This window comes from Westerdykella ornata (genome assembly GCF_010094085.1).
Source record: "Westerdykella ornata strain CBS 379.55 unplaced genomic scaffold EI97scaffold_3, whole genome shotgun sequence".
NCBI classification, from domain to species: Eukaryota; Fungi; Ascomycota; class Dothideomycetes; order Pleosporales; family Sporormiaceae; genus Westerdykella; species Westerdykella ornata.
In genome coordinates, this window is record NW_022986853.1 from 1 (window position 1) to 16,163 (window position 16,163).

General features: G+C 52.3%; 8 protein-coding genes and 1 pseudogene across 9 annotated transcripts; 5 read left to right on the plus strand and 4 right to left on the minus strand.

Annotated features, from left to right (window-relative positions):
- Positions 1-257: 257 nt before the first annotated feature.
- EI97DRAFT_t25 lies at positions 258-343 on the minus strand (annotated as a pseudogene). Its single transcript has one exon. The product of its transcript is annotated as a tRNA-OTHER (tRNA).
- A 1,123-nt stretch (positions 344-1,466) lies between these two features.
- EI97DRAFT_430252 (membrane protein-like protein TMS1) lies at positions 1,467-3,277 on the plus strand. Its single transcript, XM_033797638.1, has 4 exons — positions 1,467-1,597; positions 1,645-1,727; positions 1,783-2,371; positions 2,419-3,277. Exons 1-4 carry the CDS (start codon positions 1,547-1,549, stop codon positions 3,154-3,156), a joined length of 1,461 nt encoding a protein of 486 aa, XP_033656695.1. The 5' UTR covers positions 1,467-1,546; the 3' UTR covers positions 3,157-3,277.
- Positions 3,278-3,410: 133 nt separating this feature from the next.
- EI97DRAFT_491900 (uncharacterized protein) lies at positions 3,411-5,106 on the plus strand. The gene is made up of 2 exons (XM_033802288.1): positions 3,411-3,604; positions 3,774-5,106. Exons 1-2 carry the CDS (start codon positions 3,583-3,585, stop codon positions 4,868-4,870), a joined length of 1,119 nt encoding a protein of 372 aa, XP_033656696.1. The 5' UTR covers positions 3,411-3,582; the 3' UTR covers positions 4,871-5,106.
- Positions 4,982-5,905, minus strand: EI97DRAFT_430255 (uncharacterized protein). Its single transcript, XM_033797639.1, has 2 exons — positions 5,739-5,905; positions 4,982-5,684 (listed from the first exon to the last, which is right to left on the minus strand). Exons 1-2 carry the CDS (start codon positions 5,778-5,780, stop codon positions 5,223-5,225), a joined length of 504 nt encoding a protein of 167 aa, XP_033656697.1. The 5' UTR covers positions 5,781-5,905; the 3' UTR covers positions 4,982-5,222.
- Positions 5,827-7,277, plus strand: EI97DRAFT_448019 (uncharacterized protein; the record flags this gene model as incomplete). The annotated part of the gene is made up of 3 exons (XM_033800138.1): positions 5,827-5,866; positions 6,196-6,752; positions 6,888-7,277. The coding sequence occupies 3 exons, from the start codon at positions 5,827-5,829 to the stop codon at positions 7,275-7,277; spliced, it is 987 nt and encodes a 328-aa protein (XP_033656698.1).
- A 341-nt stretch (positions 7,278-7,618) lies between these two features.
- Positions 7,619-8,419, plus strand: EI97DRAFT_439559 (uncharacterized protein; the record flags this gene model as incomplete). Its single annotated transcript, XM_033799566.1, has 1 exon — positions 7,619-8,419. One exon carries the CDS (start codon positions 7,619-7,621, stop codon positions 8,417-8,419), a length of 801 nt encoding a protein of 266 aa, XP_033656699.1.
- Positions 8,420-9,061: 642 nt separating this feature from the next.
- Positions 9,062-10,046, minus strand: EI97DRAFT_430258 (glyoxalase/bleomycin resistance protein/dioxygenase). Its single transcript, XM_033797640.1, has 2 exons — positions 9,576-10,046; positions 9,062-9,525 (listed from the first exon to the last, which is right to left on the minus strand). Exons 1-2 carry the CDS (start codon positions 9,920-9,922, stop codon positions 9,489-9,491), a joined length of 384 nt encoding a protein of 127 aa, XP_033656700.1. The 5' UTR covers positions 9,923-10,046; the 3' UTR covers positions 9,062-9,488.
- Positions 10,047-10,336: 290 nt separating this feature from the next.
- Positions 10,337-11,558, minus strand: EI97DRAFT_371273 (uncharacterized protein; the record flags this gene model as incomplete). The annotated part of the gene is made up of 3 exons (XM_033795279.1): positions 10,337-10,684; positions 10,741-11,220; positions 11,292-11,558. 3 exons carry the CDS (start codon positions 11,556-11,558, stop codon positions 10,337-10,339), a joined length of 1,095 nt encoding a protein of 364 aa, XP_033656701.1.
- Positions 11,559-12,653: 1,095 nt separating this feature from the next.
- On the plus strand, positions 12,654-15,393 carry EI97DRAFT_481257 (FAD-binding domain-containing protein). Its single transcript, XM_033802040.1, has 4 exons — positions 12,654-13,134; positions 13,218-13,729; positions 13,801-14,145; positions 14,204-15,393. The coding sequence occupies exons 1-4, from the start codon at positions 13,056-13,058 to the stop codon at positions 14,897-14,899; spliced, it is 1,632 nt and encodes a 543-aa protein (XP_033656702.1). The 5' UTR covers positions 12,654-13,055; the 3' UTR covers positions 14,900-15,393.
- The last annotated feature ends 770 nt before the right edge of the window (positions 15,394-16,163 follow it).

The window sequence follows — 16,163 nt, forward strand, 5'->3', positions numbered from 1 at the left end:
CCAGGCTGCTGCTCGGCAAGCCGAGGCCATTTTTGGTATTGTCACCTGATGCCAAGGCACTAGGCTGCTGCTCAGCAAGCTGAGGCCATTTTTCTTGAGCTAGGGCTCATGTTTTTCCGGGCCGACCTCGCTTTACCCCTCCATGTAGTTTACCTTTGATGGCTCTGGGAATCGAACCCATGACCTTCATATGCCCTAGCACATGATGCCACCGGATGATCTTACCACTAGACCATCCCACCATTGTGGTTTGCCTTTGATGGCTGTGGGAATCGAACCCATGACCTTCATATGCCCTAGCATATGATGCTACCAGATGATCTTACCACTAGACTATCCCACCGTCTTGGGGTAGGATATCTGGGTGGTAGTGTTGTTGATTGGTAGTGGTTGAGGATGTGGCGGTGCAGTTGGTGTGGCTGGTGTGGCTGTGCAGTTTTTGTGGCTATGCAGCTGGTGCAGCTGGTGCAGCTGGTACAGCTGGTACAGTTGCTGTAGAGTTTGATGTTCCTGTCTGTGCATCCATGCTCAGATATACAGTGCTGTGCTCAGATACACACAGGTCAGGTCAGCTCGGCTCTGGAGCTGTGCCCGCTCCTGAAAACTCTGATCTGGCACCAAAGAGGGGTGAATTGCAGCTTTCTCCTTGAATAACTCTTGAACCAGATGCTGCAGCAGGTTGCAGCTGGAGATATTGGATCTTTGGGATGTCAAAAAGATGTGGTGCAAGTTTGGAGATGAAATTCCAAGCGGAAAAAATGTTCCAATATTCATGCTTTTTTTCTATCACCAGCTTTACTAGGCCCTGTCTGGTAACCCAAAACATCAAGCAATGCAGTCGAGATAGATGTTCAATCAACGCTTATCTTTAACTGGATTCGAAGATACCGGAGCTCCTCACCAGCATCGATTATTGAGATGGTGAGGTAGTTTAAAAAGGGGGTAGAATTGATAGTGTATTCGTAGGTGTTAATGGCCGCCAAGATCACGAAACTTGAGCTAGCCTGCTAGGCAGCTTCTGAATATAAAAAACCATAAGAAGAAGCAGATTCAAAAAGGAGGGACCCTATCATAGGCAGAAGCAGAGGTGATAGTAGCTCAGAAGAATGCTGAGGCTCAGCTTGAGGCAGAAAGATGTGAGGAGAGGGAGGAAGCGGATGCTGGTATATGGGGTATTCGACGCTGCAAGATGTATGGTGAGCCAGGGCACAACAAGCGTATATGCAAAAAAGATGCAGTAGATGTAGAGAATTTATTTGAGCTATTGTAAGCTGCAATAGCTTGTTGTAACATTGAGATATTTAGATTTGGAGTTAGTTTTTCTTTATCTATAATTATTCTATCTAGTCCTAGTTTAGAACATAGCGCCTCCTAGTAGGCGACCGTGCGGGCGTTAGGCAGGGAGACACAGCTCTCAGAAGAGTGCTGTACTTTAAGAACGGGCTTGGCGCGGAATGCAAGCCGCCCGACTCTTACCACCGTAACGTCACCAGGCGACTTCGTGCTCGGCATCACCACCACCACCTCCCGCAACTCCATTCCTACGATGGGCGCCTTGTTGTCCGTCCCTTTTCTCGCGCTTCCAAGCGTAGGCACAGTGAGTAGTGGCACGATTACCTATCCGCGCGCTGCTAACAACCGAAGTTATGGGGCTGTCTCGCCTCTTGCTGTGGAGCTGCAACATGCAGTGCCGTCTTTGGCTCATGTGGAGGAAAGTGTGGGAATAGGTGCGCGGTTGAACCTCCATGTTTTGCATGAGATGCCTTAGCTAATGGCCCACAGCATCGCCACGCGCATAGCGTACGCACTCATCCTCCTCGTCAACTCCATCGTCTCCTGGATTATGCTCACCGACTGGGCCATGAAGAAGCTCTCGCATCTTACCCTCGACTACGTAGACATACAGTGCAACGGCGAGCAGTGCTATGGATACGTTGCGGTGCAGAGGATCAACTTCGCGCTTGGCTTTTTCCACCTCCTCATGGCGCTGATGCTGGTCGGAGTACGGTCATCGAAGGACGGTCGCGCCCCGATTCAGAACGGCTTCTGGGGACCCAAAGTCATTGCTTGGATCGGCATGATAGTCCTCACCTTCTTCATCCCAAACTCCTTCTTCATTGTCTGGGGGAATTACTTTGCCATGATTGGCGCATACCTCTTTCTCCTCATTGGTCTTATCCTCCTCGTCGACCTTGCCCACAACTGGGCGGAATACTGTCAGGAGAAGATTGAAGTCACCGAGTCCAACGTGTGGACCTCACTACTTGTCGGATCCGCTCTGTTCATGTACCTGGCTTCGCTGGCTATGACCATCGTCATGTACATCTACTTTGCCAAGTCTGGATGCGGCATGAACCAGGCAGCCATTACTGTAAGTAGGGAGAGGCCGGAGTGTTGTGCGCCGCTGAAATGCCCCAGGTCAACATGATATTGCTCGTCGTTGCATCGGTGGTATCCATCCATCCGGCCGTGCAGAATGTAAACCCTCGCGCCGGCCTCGCTCAGTCCGCCATCGTCGCAATCTACTGCACGTACCTGACCATGTCCGCCGTTGGTATGGAACCGGACGACCACCAGTGCAATCCCTTGATCCGCGCGCGGGGAACACGGAAAGCCACCATTGTCATTGGTGCCATCGTGACTTTCGTCACAGTTGCTTACACAACAACGCGTGCCGCAACCTACGGACTTGCTCTTGGATCGCAGGGCAATTCCTACGGGAACGGCTACTCTAGCCTTGGTACGGAAGATTATGAGCATGGCCTCGTGACGCAACAGCCCGAGTCGCGCCGTGAGATGCGTCAGGCTGCGCTTCGAGCGGCCGTGGAGAGCGGGGCTCTCCCCGCCTCAGCCCTGGACGATTCCGACAGTGACGACGAAGACGATGGGCCAGCCCGGAATCCCCGCGACGACGAGGTGAATGCGACACAGTACAACTACTCGCTCTTTCATCTCATCTTCTTCCTCAGCACAACGTGGGTTGCCACCCTGCTGACCACAAGCTTCGACGAAAAGGACATGCAAGGCGATTTCGTTCCGGTTGGCAGGACGTACTGGGCGAGTTGGGCCAAGATCATCAGTGCCTGGGTCTGCTACGCCATCTACATCTGGAGTTTGGTCGCGCCGCTTGTAATGCCTGACCGTTTCGATTATTGAGCGATCTGCCTTGCTGCGTGGGTTCTGTGGTGCGTTTATGGCTCATGAAGAGCGCTGTACGCGTATGTAATATTGTTAGCAGTTTGGATTTTTCGTAATAATTGGAAAACTTCAATTCTCATGCTCATGCTTCATGGGTATGTAACATTACTGTTATAGTCTCGGTCGACGCCAAGCCACCCCGCTAGCGCCCGCTGCTGCGCCCCACCACAACTCCGAAAGCATGTGTGAGAGTGGAGCGTGTGGCGAGCTTCATTACGAGTACATACACCCAGAGGTGAAGCGCCTCTGGCTCCTTTCCACTACCGCCGGCCAATCCAACTTCGCAACCTTGGCGGCTGCCTCTTCTCTGCGCCTTTGCTTCTCCCACACGCCTCTCCAGGTTCATTCTGCCTCCTGCAATACTGCAACAGTTCGCTGTCCGCCATGCCTGCGCCGTTGGCCAAAGGTGAGTATCAGCCTGCTATGCGCCGTCTCTGCACCGTACCTGTCTCAGTCGTTATCACCCATCCCCTGTTTCCATGAACTCTCTTCCATGCGAAGCTGTTTTTCCTATCTGCTCACACCTTCTGCTATTACCCTCTGGTACCTTTTTGCCTAACTCATCATTCGGACAGGTATCATAATCGCCGCCTCAGTCGTGGTGGCTGTCGGCATTGCCCTATACGAATCTCCACAGGTCCGACAGTGGGTCGATCAATCACGTCGTAAAATAGCCCTCGCTCTACACAGCCTCGGAGATGAGATACAACCCCGAAGACCATCAGAGTGCAGTGAGGACTATGAAGTCCGGAGGCAAGATTTCATACGCCGAAGGAGACTCGAGCTGATAAGGAGGGCGCGAGAGGAGGGAGTTGCGGTCGACTTGGACGAGTTGGCCAGAATTGGACAAGACGACGTTGAGATGGCGGCACGGAGAGAGCGACGTCGGCCGACCGCCAGTCAGAAATCGTTCGATGACCTAGTCGGTCGGGACGGGAGATTGAAAACGGATGACAGGATTGTGGAGAAAGCGACCGGCACCGATATCCCTAGTAGTGGCACCGTTCGGAAGCGAGGCATCTCAGGGTTTGCTGCTGGCTCTGCTGCTGCTGCCGGGAACCCTTTTTCGGATGACCAAGTTCTCTTTGACCAAGACGAAGAGGAAGCTCCTGCTCCGAAACCATTTACCTACACCGAGTCGGGAGGGAGCTCGTTGAATGTCCAAGTTGATCTGCCAACCTACCAGGCCGGTGAACTCATCGACCTTGATCCGTTAGCTGCCATTGCGGATTCTCAGAACGTCCAGGCTGATCATTCGCATACCGGTAATGCCACACAGTCATTCTATTCCTTACAGAGTTCAAACTCTCTGTCGGGTTCCGCGCAGCTTGGGCTTCCGACGGAAGATGAGAGGTCGGAGATCGACAGTGTGTCTGCTGGGACTCTCACGCCACGCTCAGACCGATCAGCGTTTACCGGTGTATCGGTGGTTGGAAGCCAGGCTGATGACATCGCCATCCTCTCTCAACACCAAGACACTGATCACGACCCCTTCTCTGAAACCTTCTCTGAAGCTGGGTTTACGGATACCGGATTCAGCGAAGCCGGATTCAGCGAGGTGGGCAGTCAGGCGGGTGTAGGGATGACGACGCCGTCTAGCTGGACAGATGTAGGCAGTGACGATGAGAGCGAATGGGGTGGGCCTGGCCACAATGGCCATGTTCATCAGTAATGGTCGAGCAGCGTTGCTCCATCTTGTTTGTTTCGGGTTGATCTGCTTGGGTTATGTATACAAGGAGGTACAGGTTTCAACGGCTAGGCGCACTGGAGTCGTGGTTCGGAATCGATTCTATTGTATTCTTGTCACGGGAGAGCCAGGTTTCCTGACCCGCATTCTGTTCTGCTCTTATCATGGGCTTCAAATGGCTTCGTGGCGGGTGCGATTCGGTCACAAGCAGAATGCCGAGCTTCAAATGATAAATCCCGTATCCGAAAAGGATCATGCATTGTGAGACGTTGTCCCGGGTATCTTAGTTCAATCCATACCGTATCCCCAACTCCGAGTTATATCGCTCCAGGTGCCCTCAGACAGCGCCGACGCCCAATATGAGCCTTTCGACCTTGCGGAGTAGCTCCTCTCTGTCCTTTACAGCCTCCTCCTTCTCTTGCTCTAGGCCTAGAAGCTCCTTTTTCAAAGCCTTCATTTTCTCCCATTGCTCCTTCTCAGATACACCATGTCCGGGCAGTGCTTTGATCAGAGTCTCGATCTGCTGCTCTTTTTGCACCAAATCGTGCGACAGTTCCTTGATCTGGTTTTGGAGTTCTTCCGGAGACACCTCTGGGATTGACGCGTTTAACGCATCGTGCGATTGCGCGGGCACGCCTTGCCCTTGCTGAGGAGCATTCGCGGCGGCCTGCGCTTGTGCCTGCTGAGCTTGTTGTTGCGCATGCACGGTGAATGAGGTCAGGAGGGGTTGGCCGGGTGGAGCGGAGGGTGGTGCTCGATGTTTGATGGTCTGTAGACTGCTTTGCATTTGAAGGAGGAGCTATGTGACGTAGAGGTCAGTATCTCGAATGAAGAGGGTTTGCGGAAGATGTACCTTGTCCACCTCATCCTGGATTTGTGTCAAGACATCACTCATTGTGGTCGATATGCATTGAATTGAGAAGGCTGCCGCGGCGTAAAGGATGTCCGAGCCTGCTAAGTATTCGGAGAAAGGCTTCAGTGGTAGGTCGAAACCCTCCCAAGGTGAGGTCCGGATGGAAGTTGAGCACATGAGACCACAAACAAACGGTAGATCCATGATTAAATATCGGGAGAGTTAAGCCTTGGCGGACAGGGGTTAGCGTCTCCCGCGCTTCTGCTGCGAAATCTCTCCAGCCCGAGTTTATACTCTGTATTTCCGTGTCACTCCTTTGTCTTCCTTATCTCTTGCAGATATGTCCCTTTCGTCCGTGTATGCATATTTCATACAACGGTAATGCGTACCTTTCCCCACCTTCAATACTTCAAGGGTGCCTTCATACGCTGCCCGTCGTGCTTCCTTCGCCCTGCAGGAGCCCGCAGACATATTGCTACAGCTACAGCTGCATCTACAGCTACAGCCACTATTGAGGCAGTTCAACAGGTGCCCACCCTCCCAAGCATCGTATTATCCTCAGGATCGCCTCATCACAATTCATTGTCCACGTTTCTGGAGTACGCCGGCCGCGTCAACCTCGCGCCCACGCGGTCGTTATATATCGGAACGCACTATGAGTACACTTCGGCGCTGGCGCTGCTTCGACTCGGCTTCTCACTCACCCGCACCGGTCGAGCCGGTGACGCAGGCATTGACTTGATCGGCCATTGGACCTTGTCTCAATTTCCCGTACCCCTCCCTGTCTTCGCGCAATGCAAAGCCCGCAATGCCAATGTACTCTGCTCACCAAGGCATATAAGGGAACTCGAGGGCTCCTTCCAGGGGCTGCCTGCGGCGTGGAGGAACAAGGATGTTTTGGGACTCCTGATCACTTCACGTCGCGCTACGAATGGGGTGCTCGAAGCACTTAGAAGGAGTCGGTGGCCCATGGGTTTTCTCAACATCTCGCGGACCGGGGCCATTGAGCAGTTCGTGTGGAATCGAGCGGCTACCGAGAAAGGATTAGAAGGGGTAGGCGTCAGCATCCGACACACGCCAAAGGTTCTGTTGCTTCCAAGGCTTGCACTCGAACAAGGGAAATATGGCTCTGATTGGAAGGTCGCCAAGAAGAGGCGATGGAGCAGGTCATATCCCGATGCCGGCACAGTGAACGACATACAATTGACGTGGATGGGCGAGCCCATCTTCCCGGTCCGCGATGGCCTGGTTGAGGAGACCTTACCACTGGCGGATCCACCTGCTGCAGATCTCGAGGAGGAAGCGGCCAACGCATCAGGCAGCAAGGTCGCGCCTGATATGAAATATAAGTCCACAAGAGCAGCCGCGCGCAAGGTGTCAACAAAGCCTAATTGTGCTGATAAGAAGGCTGTGCCCGTCAAGCGACCGAGGGGTCGACCACCGGGATCCAAAAATCTGATAACTGTGGCTTTGGAAGGCCCACGGAAGCCCGGACGCCCGAAGGGATCGAAGAATAAGACTACGATAGGCAAAGCCTGACGACTGTCTGGGTCTCTCTTACCACCCGATTTGTGGCAATGACACACGGCCATAGTATTGGGGAAGTGCTCTCGAGCACCTGCCTGGAGACCAACACGTGCAGAGAACGACACCTCCTCCGGCCGGCACTGGAACGGAATGCCGTCTAACATCAAGCATCATATTTTCAACCAAGTGATATGCTAGGTAAGTCCATCTCCCATCGCCAAATCAGAGGGCCGTGGAGTATCTTTGAGCCGATCGCGATTCAAGGCAAGAGCATGGATAATTGATCAGACTATTCTGTGGATTTCGAGATTGGGGTCAACGTGTGCTTATTATATGACAGTACCATCGTTACAATGCAGGCGAACAGCTACCGAAGCTGTCCTGGAAATGCCGTCCCCGAACCATATCGATCGCTTCATGCGTGGCTGTTGAATGCCTTCTCCCAACCCGCCTTCCAAGATCACGGTGGATTTTGTCCGGGTCGAGGCAAATGGACGACTACTGCTGTCGGTGCTTGTGTCCGTTGCGAGCCGTATATCAACACAGCGGGCCGTATCCGCGAATTTTGTCGGAAATATCGACAGCTGAGCGGCACCAACCAGGCTTACGTTTCACATTTGATGCTAGACCGAGGCTACACTTTGATGGATGCAGTAAGGACTGCGTCACGGGTGCCAACTTCCTTTGCAGTTCTATCTCCGTTGCCCGTAGATGAGCACGCACTACGTCTACCGGTATCTCGGACTCGTGAGACCCGCTGGTCCGCGGTCGCCCAAACCCACGATCCCCGTTCATCTACCCCTCCCGCCTTGTCCGCCTTGACGCATCACAGCCCTGCCGATGCAGCTGGCTTCTCAAGCCCAATTCCGGCTCATGGAGATACGTCATACCGCTTCGTCCTCCACGAGACGATTATTCAGGGGAATGGAGTTCGCTATCATCGCATTTTGCAGTTGAGGCCTAGAACTGTGCCAAGCGGTGTGCCCTATAGTCCGATTCGTGGAGCTCGAGTCTCTCTGCATGTACGGAGAATAGGCGGTCCAGACGTTGCCGAGGGACGTCTACAAGATGTTGAAGGTCTGCCTGGTGGTTCGGGCGACGTTCTCACAGAGTTGCTGGAAATTGGCGCGATGGCAGCGCTATCTGACGGATAGATTCAGGGGACGACCGGCAAAGTCATACCGGGCACAGTCATATTGTTACTGAGAATCTCAATGAAGCGTTTCATTCGTACAGTTTTAGGTCTTTGAATTGAAGAGATTGCCAGCCCAAAATGTTTCAAGCCTTGCGGTCTATTCATCAAGGAAGCGCGGCTAGCTTCGAATTCGAGTCTCTTCATATTATAAGTTCATTGTGCCCAGTATGTATTCCTGCAGGCTTTTCTATGCCACATGATCGCGGATGTATAATCGTGCATCCCACGTCCCCAACCTTGTACGAACTCACACGCATCCCTTTAACCAAAGTTGGGGTTCTGGGTGGCTATCCGAAGCCGGGTACATGTTGGGCGACCGTGGAGGAGTAGGTTGTATCCATTGTGGATGACTGACTCCGCAGAGTCCCTATAGCGTGCGAGGGAACTCCACCAGAGCTTCCTTGCTTTTGTGACGCCCTAGACACTCCGCTCCCCGAATGCACCCGTCCATGTAAGTCGAAACTCATTACATGTGGTGCAGTGTAGCTAAGTGCGATACGTGTGTAGGAATGGGATAGAAGAGAAGCACTAAAGGTATATGAAGGGGACTTTCAAAAGGCGGGACATGCGTTGTTACTGATAACAGTTGAAGGATACAGGTAGCTTTGAGCAATCGATGTATGGTTTGGCGGTCAGTGACGTGTACGTGAGCGATATATGGAAGGAATCAAGAGTGCCATAGTACGGGCGTTTACACAGGTACACTGCGCTACCGCCTCCTCCCACGTCCGACTGAACAACCCCATGTACTTCCAATCCAAGTTAGAATACGTATTTTAAGGAATCTAATTGGCTATATTCTAGTTACGCTACTAGGGCACGGTGTTTTAAGGCTGGTTATACCTCGAGGGAGGCGTAGAAAAGCCAGTTAGAAGGTCAATAACCCCTACGCGCACCGTCGTGTTCACAGTCGGACGTGAAAAGAGGCAGTATATTGTATAGGCGAAGTGCCAGCAATCAAAGGCGGAAACATTCATCACAAATCGCCACGGCGCCGAAACCTCTCCCATGGCGCGTCTTGCCATTTCTCAATGCGGTAGATGGTCTACAACTTCGATGTTGTTCCTGCGACGTCAGTGCTCTGGCCACATTCACCGAAAGGTTGGCAAGCTCACCCCAAAGGGTCCAGGAGAAAAGCCGCATAATAGTTCGGATGGTAGTTGTTTCTCAGGCCTGGCTTCCCGTTGCAAGTGCCTCCAGCCTTGATACCCTCAGCATGGAATCGATCAACCGTCTCGTGGTCCTTTGCGGAGAAAGCAACATGGCCATGTGCGGCACCGGCAGTGACCTCCTTCGCCGCGATCCAGAATGGCATGCTGTGTTGACTTGGTCCGAAGCCTACGGCGACTCCTGGGAATTCTTTTTGCTTGGTATATCCTAGTGGTGCCAGCGCAGCTGCGTAGAAGTTGACAACCTCCTCGAATCTGGATGGATGGACGGAGAACCCTGCGTGGTCGAGCATGGCGTTATATCGTGACGTTGAGCAAACTTGCGAAACTGGATTGAGGGATTCACTTCTCAACGAGCGAGTAGACCTACCTTCGGCGGGTTTTTAAGGTAACAGAAGAGCTGAATGCGGGGTAATCTCACCCCGGAAAAGACATGCAGGTCAGATGCGAATTACGTTCCTAGTTAAATTTTGGGTTAGAAAATGTTGCCTTGTGCCTCCCCGCTTTTCTTTGCTCTTCCAAGAAAATCACTTCGGCACCAAACATGAAGACATATGCTCTGTGCATGTAGAAGCCGACGGGTGTGTGGTGTAAACAAAGGACAGCGTCAGACAGCGTCAGGAAGTTCTCTGCGGTCTCGACCAGAAGTGTATTGGGAATTCCCTAGAGTGGTGTCTTTGCTCTTACTTTTCTCTCCCCTCTAACGACTAAGTATTATTTATACAGATATTCGTGGTAGCTACAATTCTTCTATCCCCCGTGTCCCTTGCGAGCTCCTCTTGACTACTATGCGCATCATCCCACAGTCTATTCGAAAGCGCATTTGGCAGCCGAGGATGATGCTCTGGTTTCGGCCGGCTGGCGTTAACCCTGCTATGCATGTTGAATATCTCTCCGCTGCCACGCCGCCGAGCGTAGCCATTGTAAGGGGAACCGGAAACTTTCTTGCTTGTGATAAGGCCGCGAATGAAGATGGCAAAGCCGGGGCAGCATCCAACAATAACTGCTACAGAGGTCTCAAGGACAGTCCAGAGTATAAGCCATGTTAGTTCGGGCTGGCATGGAACGATTAGCGGCACATTTGCGGCATATCTGTTATATAGTCACTCACCGTCCCACCCCGAATTCGATTTGGTCGACTCCCGATCTGAACGACACGTAAAGTTGCAAAGACGATGCATATGAAGCTACTTCCAAACAGAACCATGATACCAATCTTCTGTCCACGGTCCATCTGCAGGTTCCACGTTAGGCGGATCGGTAAGACCATGACAGCTATGTCAGTCGCAACGTCGACCGCGAAGGCAAAGTACAGACTAAAGACAGTTCTCTTCTGCTCTCCTGGTGTCTGCCCACACCTCCCCTCCGATAGTTGAGCTCTCATACTCGAACAGATTGTAAGCGTGCTGAGGAGGCTTCCAAGCCAGGAGAGGATGACGAAAAGGACGATACCGTGCCATATCCTTCTGTAGATTCCTGGTAGGCCTTGTAGGAGGTTGTGATAGAGGCTGAGGAATGAGCCCTTGACGCAGGAGAGTAGCGTATAGAACGCCACTTGTGCCGGCAAAATGAGCCTCTGCATAAGCGCAGCCTACGAGGAAACAATGTCAGACTGGTAGTATGATACTTGGAGCCCAGCGGTCCTTGAACTTCGTCACTCACATCATCAGTCATTGTCGGATAAGGTCGACGTTCCCTATAAAAAACCGCGTAGATTTTGAACGTTGGGGTGATGAGAAGCAGGTAACACACCCACATGGCCAGGTAGAGGATAAAAGCAAGATAGACGAAGAGGTCGGTGAGCTGAAGGTTTTTGCTGCGCCTTGTAAATGCCGTAACGACACGCCCGACGACAAACACTGTCGTGATAGCAAGACAAGCGATGTTGGTCGCTATCAGTGCAGGTTTCGATATGAGCCCGCTCGTCATGCTGATCGCGACGTACTCATGGATCGGAGAGTTGGAAGTCAACCTGGGTTCAGATTCACCAATTTCAGCACCCGTGGCAAGAATCAAGTAGTAGATATATGAGAAGGTCGACACACTTGGGGACAATCATCGGTACTGGCAATGTAGCAGTGAGACGGTGAATGCCAAAACCTTATGAGCTTTATCCAGCTCTGCTACCAGACTCTCGTGGATCTGTCCATTGTTCCCGAGGCCATGTCTTCTTCCACTGTTTTGTTGGTGGCAGCGTGCAGGACTTCTCGGTGTAGGTGTGGCGCCAGCGCACACTGAGCACTGGACCGCAAGATGCTCAGTTATTCTCGCAACATATTATGGCTAACCTGGCCTACGAAGTATTAATGCTTAGAACGCGAGGAATTGATACCTTGTTCATATGAGTCCGCCTACGCACACCTCATTGAAAGCTCGTTAGCATGGTATATAGCACAGCGATACCGAAAACGGCACCGGCTGGCCGTGTTTCGTTCCATGTATCTTGAAGCCGTGAATAGCATCAAGAGAGGAATACCTGGAGTGACGCATGTTACTACCCGATTGAGATTCTGTGTAGATTAGTGGCTTTCCCATGCTAATATTTTGCGTTTCTCGTCTTTCAAACCGAAAATCCAGATGCATAACACAAAACCTTGCACCAGCATCATTGGCTCCGCGACTTTTGTCGATTCCATTGTCCGACCCGCGCAGTGACCACCCCTTCCGCTTCTGCTACCTTGAAAGTAGCGGGGAGCGTTGCGCGAACTTTGACTCTATTGGTTCGTTGTTTACAAGCTGGATTGTATGTGTTGGTGGAGGTACTCTTTTGGCCTGTAGAAGAGAAGAGGTGCCGATAAGGTTCACAGGTGGAAAGGTGTGGAGCGAAGTCGGGAGGGGTGCATCTGCCAACGGGCGCTGGCTTGGAAAGTTGGCCCAACATTGAGGAGAGGCGAAGAGTCCATCGCCCACATCCATATTCGACCCGACGTCCAACCAATATCCTCGACTCAGTTGATCTATAGATATTGAAAAGGGCGAGAGAATGAGTCACGTTGTTGTTCCCTCACAAACCGTGCGACAAGCCGAGGCGCACGCAGTTTGAGGACACTAGTCGTCCTTTAGGGGCTTTCACATTCACACAGCGCGATGGAGCCTTGGATTTGATGGCACCCCACCCAGTGAGGAGGCTTTTCGCGTTATTCTTAATATCCGTCTGTTACTGATGGAGCCTGTTGGATCGGCCCCCGGATCAGCTAAAATCCGTCCAGAATACGGGCAGCTGCATCAGGTCGACGAACCATCTTCAACTGTGCCTCGAATCATGCACTTTCAAATGCAGCGTGGGGCCCAAGCGATGATTTTGGCTTGCTGGATAAGAATGCATGGTTGTCCCCCCTTCTTAAGGTCCCATCATTCATTCTTTCTCTCTTCGTCTCATTTCCCAACCTTTGGGAACGTTGAAGTGTCACTGCCACAGCTGCAGGCATGAAGGTATCGTCTTTGCTTACTGCGAGCGCCTTCGCAGCGGGTGCCGTTGCTCAAGCTTTCGAGGACGTTGATTTCAGTAAGCATGGCTTCTATATACTTATTGCGTCCATGCATCACGCATTCGATGGAGCTCCTCAAAACCTGACTTTTGACCACAAGATGTCACGGAAGCCCTGCTTCAAAACCACTTCGACGTAACCCTAGCTCCGGAACTCTTGGAATTCGTTAACAATGGCCAACTGGGCTCAAAACGCTCTCTCCCCGAGCCTTGCGCGACTGCATGCAAGTCCTTAAAAGCCGTGTACGGTTCATCGAAGCTCATCTCCCAGGGAACCACTGAGTACACCGCCTTTCAAGCCGCATACTGGTCGAACCAGCAAGCTTCTGTCAGCCCACGCTGCGTCTTCAAGCCATCCGAACCAATTGAGGTTTCATCTACCGTCCTCATCTCGCGTCTTACTCAGTGTCCTTTCGCGGTCAGAGGCGGGACCCATGCATCTTTCGCGGGCGCATCCAGCATCGAAGGCGGGATCACATTATCTATGGAGAATCTGAACCAAATCAAGGTTTCTTCGGACAAAAAGACCGTGGATGTGGGCCCCGGGAACCGGTGGGCGTCTACGTACCAGGCGCTCGAAAATCACGGCCTGGCTGTAGTTGGTGGGAGAATGGTGAGTACTGCCGTTTTGTTGTTCGCTTTTTTGTTGCTTTGGTTACCCTCAGCACTGCTAACTCAGGCCAGTCGCCCGTCGGTGTCCCGGGTCTCGTCCTTGGTGGCGGCTTCTCGTTTTTCTCCAACAAGCTGGGCTGGGCGTGCGACAATGTTGCAGCCTTTGAGGTAGTCACTGCTTCGGGTCGCATTATCACTGCAAACGCCACGCTGTTTCCTGACCTCTACTGGGCCCTGCGCGGCGGCGGCAACAACTTCGGTATCGTCACCAACTTCAAACTTTATGCGTTTGAACAAGGTAAGATGTGGGGTGGCCAGCGAATCTACGCTGAGAACCAGTTCGAAAAAGTGAAAGATGCCATATTCAAGTTCGGCAACGAAACATCCTCCACCGACACGGATGCAGCCCAGATTGTGGTGCGTCCACGTTATCATTGAACAGTATGGAGCCAGTAAGTTGACATACATCTCACAGTCCTTCGCTGCGATACCAAGGCTCGGCAATGTCGCTATCACCCAACTCCACTACGCAAAACCGGTTGCCAGTGCCCCCATCTTCAGTGACTTCAACGTCATTCCAGCCATCTCCGATAACACGGACGTGCGGCTCCTCAGCGAGCTCGCCATCCTCATGAATGAAGGCAGCCACGACACCGGCCTTCGCCAGGTCATGTGGGATGTGACCTTCAAGCTGGATCGAGGAATTTTCGACTTTCTTACCGCCACGTTCTTCGCCGCCGTGCCATCGCTGTCTGATGTCGAAGGACTCTTCGCAGCCATTTCCATCCAGGCGATCACCGAGGGCCAGTTGACGGGCATGCAGCGCAACGGCGGGAATGCGCTGGGTCTCAAACCAGAGAAGGGCCCGTTCTTCATTATGAATATGGGTTCTTCGTGGACCAACCCTACCGACGACTCCCGCCTTTACAAGTTCCTTAACGATATCACAGAGACCGTTAAGGCATATGCGAAGAGCAAGGGTATCGACAATGATTTTGTTTATCTAAACTATGCATCGGAGTTTCAGGACCCTATTGCTAGCTATGGGGCTGATAATGTTGAGCGCCTGCGAGCAATCAGCAGAAAATACGACCCTGGGCAGGTGTTCCAGAGGCTCCAACCTGGTGGCTTCAAGCTGAGTGGAGGACCTCCAAATCAGTCAGAACCATAGGGTGAAGATCTTTGGAAACCAAGGAAGGCGGGGTTTTCTCGAGGAGAAGTATTAGGGGCAGGAGGAAGAGGTTCTTGACTTGCGTCGCTTGCAAACAGAAGAGATCCTGCAGGAGGAATACTCTTCTTCGATCCTGAGTTCTTAGGTTCCTCTAGGCCGCCTGCTTCTCGGAAGGCATTCGTATCAATGTTACCTAGTGCTGCTGTGAGGTTGCTTATTACTCGTCTATGGCATCTCTGCAGCAGCATTAACCCTTTACCTAGGTACTGTGTTGACATGTGTCGTCGTATTACACTTCCTCGGCGGCGCATGTTCACTCGTCACTCGCGTCATCGAATTGCACTCACTCGGTGAAGCACATTGTTTTTTTTTTTATTGGCTCTGTTTCCTTGTGGAACTAGTCGAGGAAGAATAGCGCAGGAAACGGAAGACGACTGAATCTATGCATGGACAAGAGCTCGCCCATCAAAGGACCTCGCGACTCGCAGGAATGAAGAGACATCTCCAGTTTCAGATACTGACAATAACCATAGTTTGAGGACCATACACTCCTAGCCTTCCACTGTGACGCATCTCCGAATCAGGGACAAAATTCGTCAGTTCCGTCCGCCTAGTTCTTTTTCCCATTTCCCGTCAACGCCACAGCAATATCCACCACCAAAAGAAGAACGGCATCACGAGATATATCCAGACCATCACGGTGCGGAAGAAGCGCCATTGCGTCGCCCGTGGTTCTCCCGGTGCTATATGTAGGCAGTCCACGCGCGGTTCGAAGTAGAAGTAGATGCGGTAGGCGAGGATAGGGGCGACGATCAGGGCCCAGAAGCAGAGGAGGGACTCGTTGAGTCCGAAGGAAGCGAGGTCGGGTTTTGGCAAGAGCATTCTCGGATCTGTGTATGTGCAGGCCGTTCGTCTACTTGTATGGTCTTTTGCAGATGGAGAGCCGAGTCCGCTTCGAGAACCGCCGGGAACTGTCCGGATAAGGATAGGCCAAACGCACACGTCCTAGGATATTAAGTGTTTTTCGAGGGTTGAACCAGGAGCGCCAGCACTTGCATGTAGGGTAGAATCAGGAACCGATCGTGTTGGCTCGAGTGGTCGAGGAACAACGTTTAAGAACGGGGTGTTTGCAGATATATATGCCCAGGAGCAAGGCGTGTCATCTATATAGGCCCGAACATGACGAAGCTGGAGCGGGTGCGTCAGAGAGGCTGCGGGCGCTATCGATCAACACTGTCGCTTCCTAATTGTGTGACGTGTGTAT

Bases quoted from the DNA above. Each gene is read 5' to 3' on its own strand.
- EI97DRAFT_430252 (XM_033797638.1), top strand. From the start codon at position 1,547: ATGGGCGCCTTGTTGTCCGTCCCTTTTCTCGCGCTTCCAAGCGTAGGC. The intron at 1,728-1,782 runs GTGCGCGGTTGA...AATGGCCCACAG, and splicing joins GGAGGAAAGTGTGGGAATAG to CATCGCCACGCGCATAGCGT. The intron at 2,372-2,418 runs GTAAGTAGGGAG...GAAATGCCCCAG, and splicing joins TGAACCAGGCAGCCATTACT to GTCAACATGATATTGCTCGT.
- EI97DRAFT_481257 (XM_033802040.1), top strand. From the start codon at position 13,056: ATGAAGGTATCGTCTTTGCTTACTGCGAGCGCCTTCGCAGCGGGTGCC. The intron at 13,135-13,217 runs GTAAGCATGGCT...TTTGACCACAAG, and splicing joins TTTCGAGGACGTTGATTTCA to ATGTCACGGAAGCCCTGCTT. The intron at 13,730-13,800 runs GTGAGTACTGCC...AACTCAGGCCAG, and splicing joins CTGTAGTTGGTGGGAGAATG to TCGCCCGTCGGTGTCCCGGG.
- EI97DRAFT_430258 (XM_033797640.1), bottom strand. From the start codon at position 9,922: ATGCTCGACCACGCAGGGTTCTCCGTCCATCCATCCAGATTCGAGGAG. The intron at 9,526-9,575 runs GTGAGCTTGCCA...CTGACGTCGCAG, and splicing joins TTTCTCCTGGACCCTTTGGG to GAACAACATCGAAGTTGTAG.
- EI97DRAFT_491900 (XM_033802288.1), top strand. From the start codon at position 3,583: ATGCCTGCGCCGTTGGCCAAAG. The intron at 3,605-3,773 runs GTGAGTATCAGC...TCATTCGGACAG, and splicing joins GCCTGCGCCGTTGGCCAAAG to GTATCATAATCGCCGCCTCA.
- EI97DRAFT_430255 (XM_033797639.1), bottom strand. From the start codon at position 5,780: ATGAGTGATGTCTTGACACAAATCCAGGATGAGGTGGACAAG. The intron at 5,685-5,738 runs GTACATCTTCCG...TACGTCACATAG, and splicing joins TCCAGGATGAGGTGGACAAG to CTCCTCCTTCAAATGCAAAG.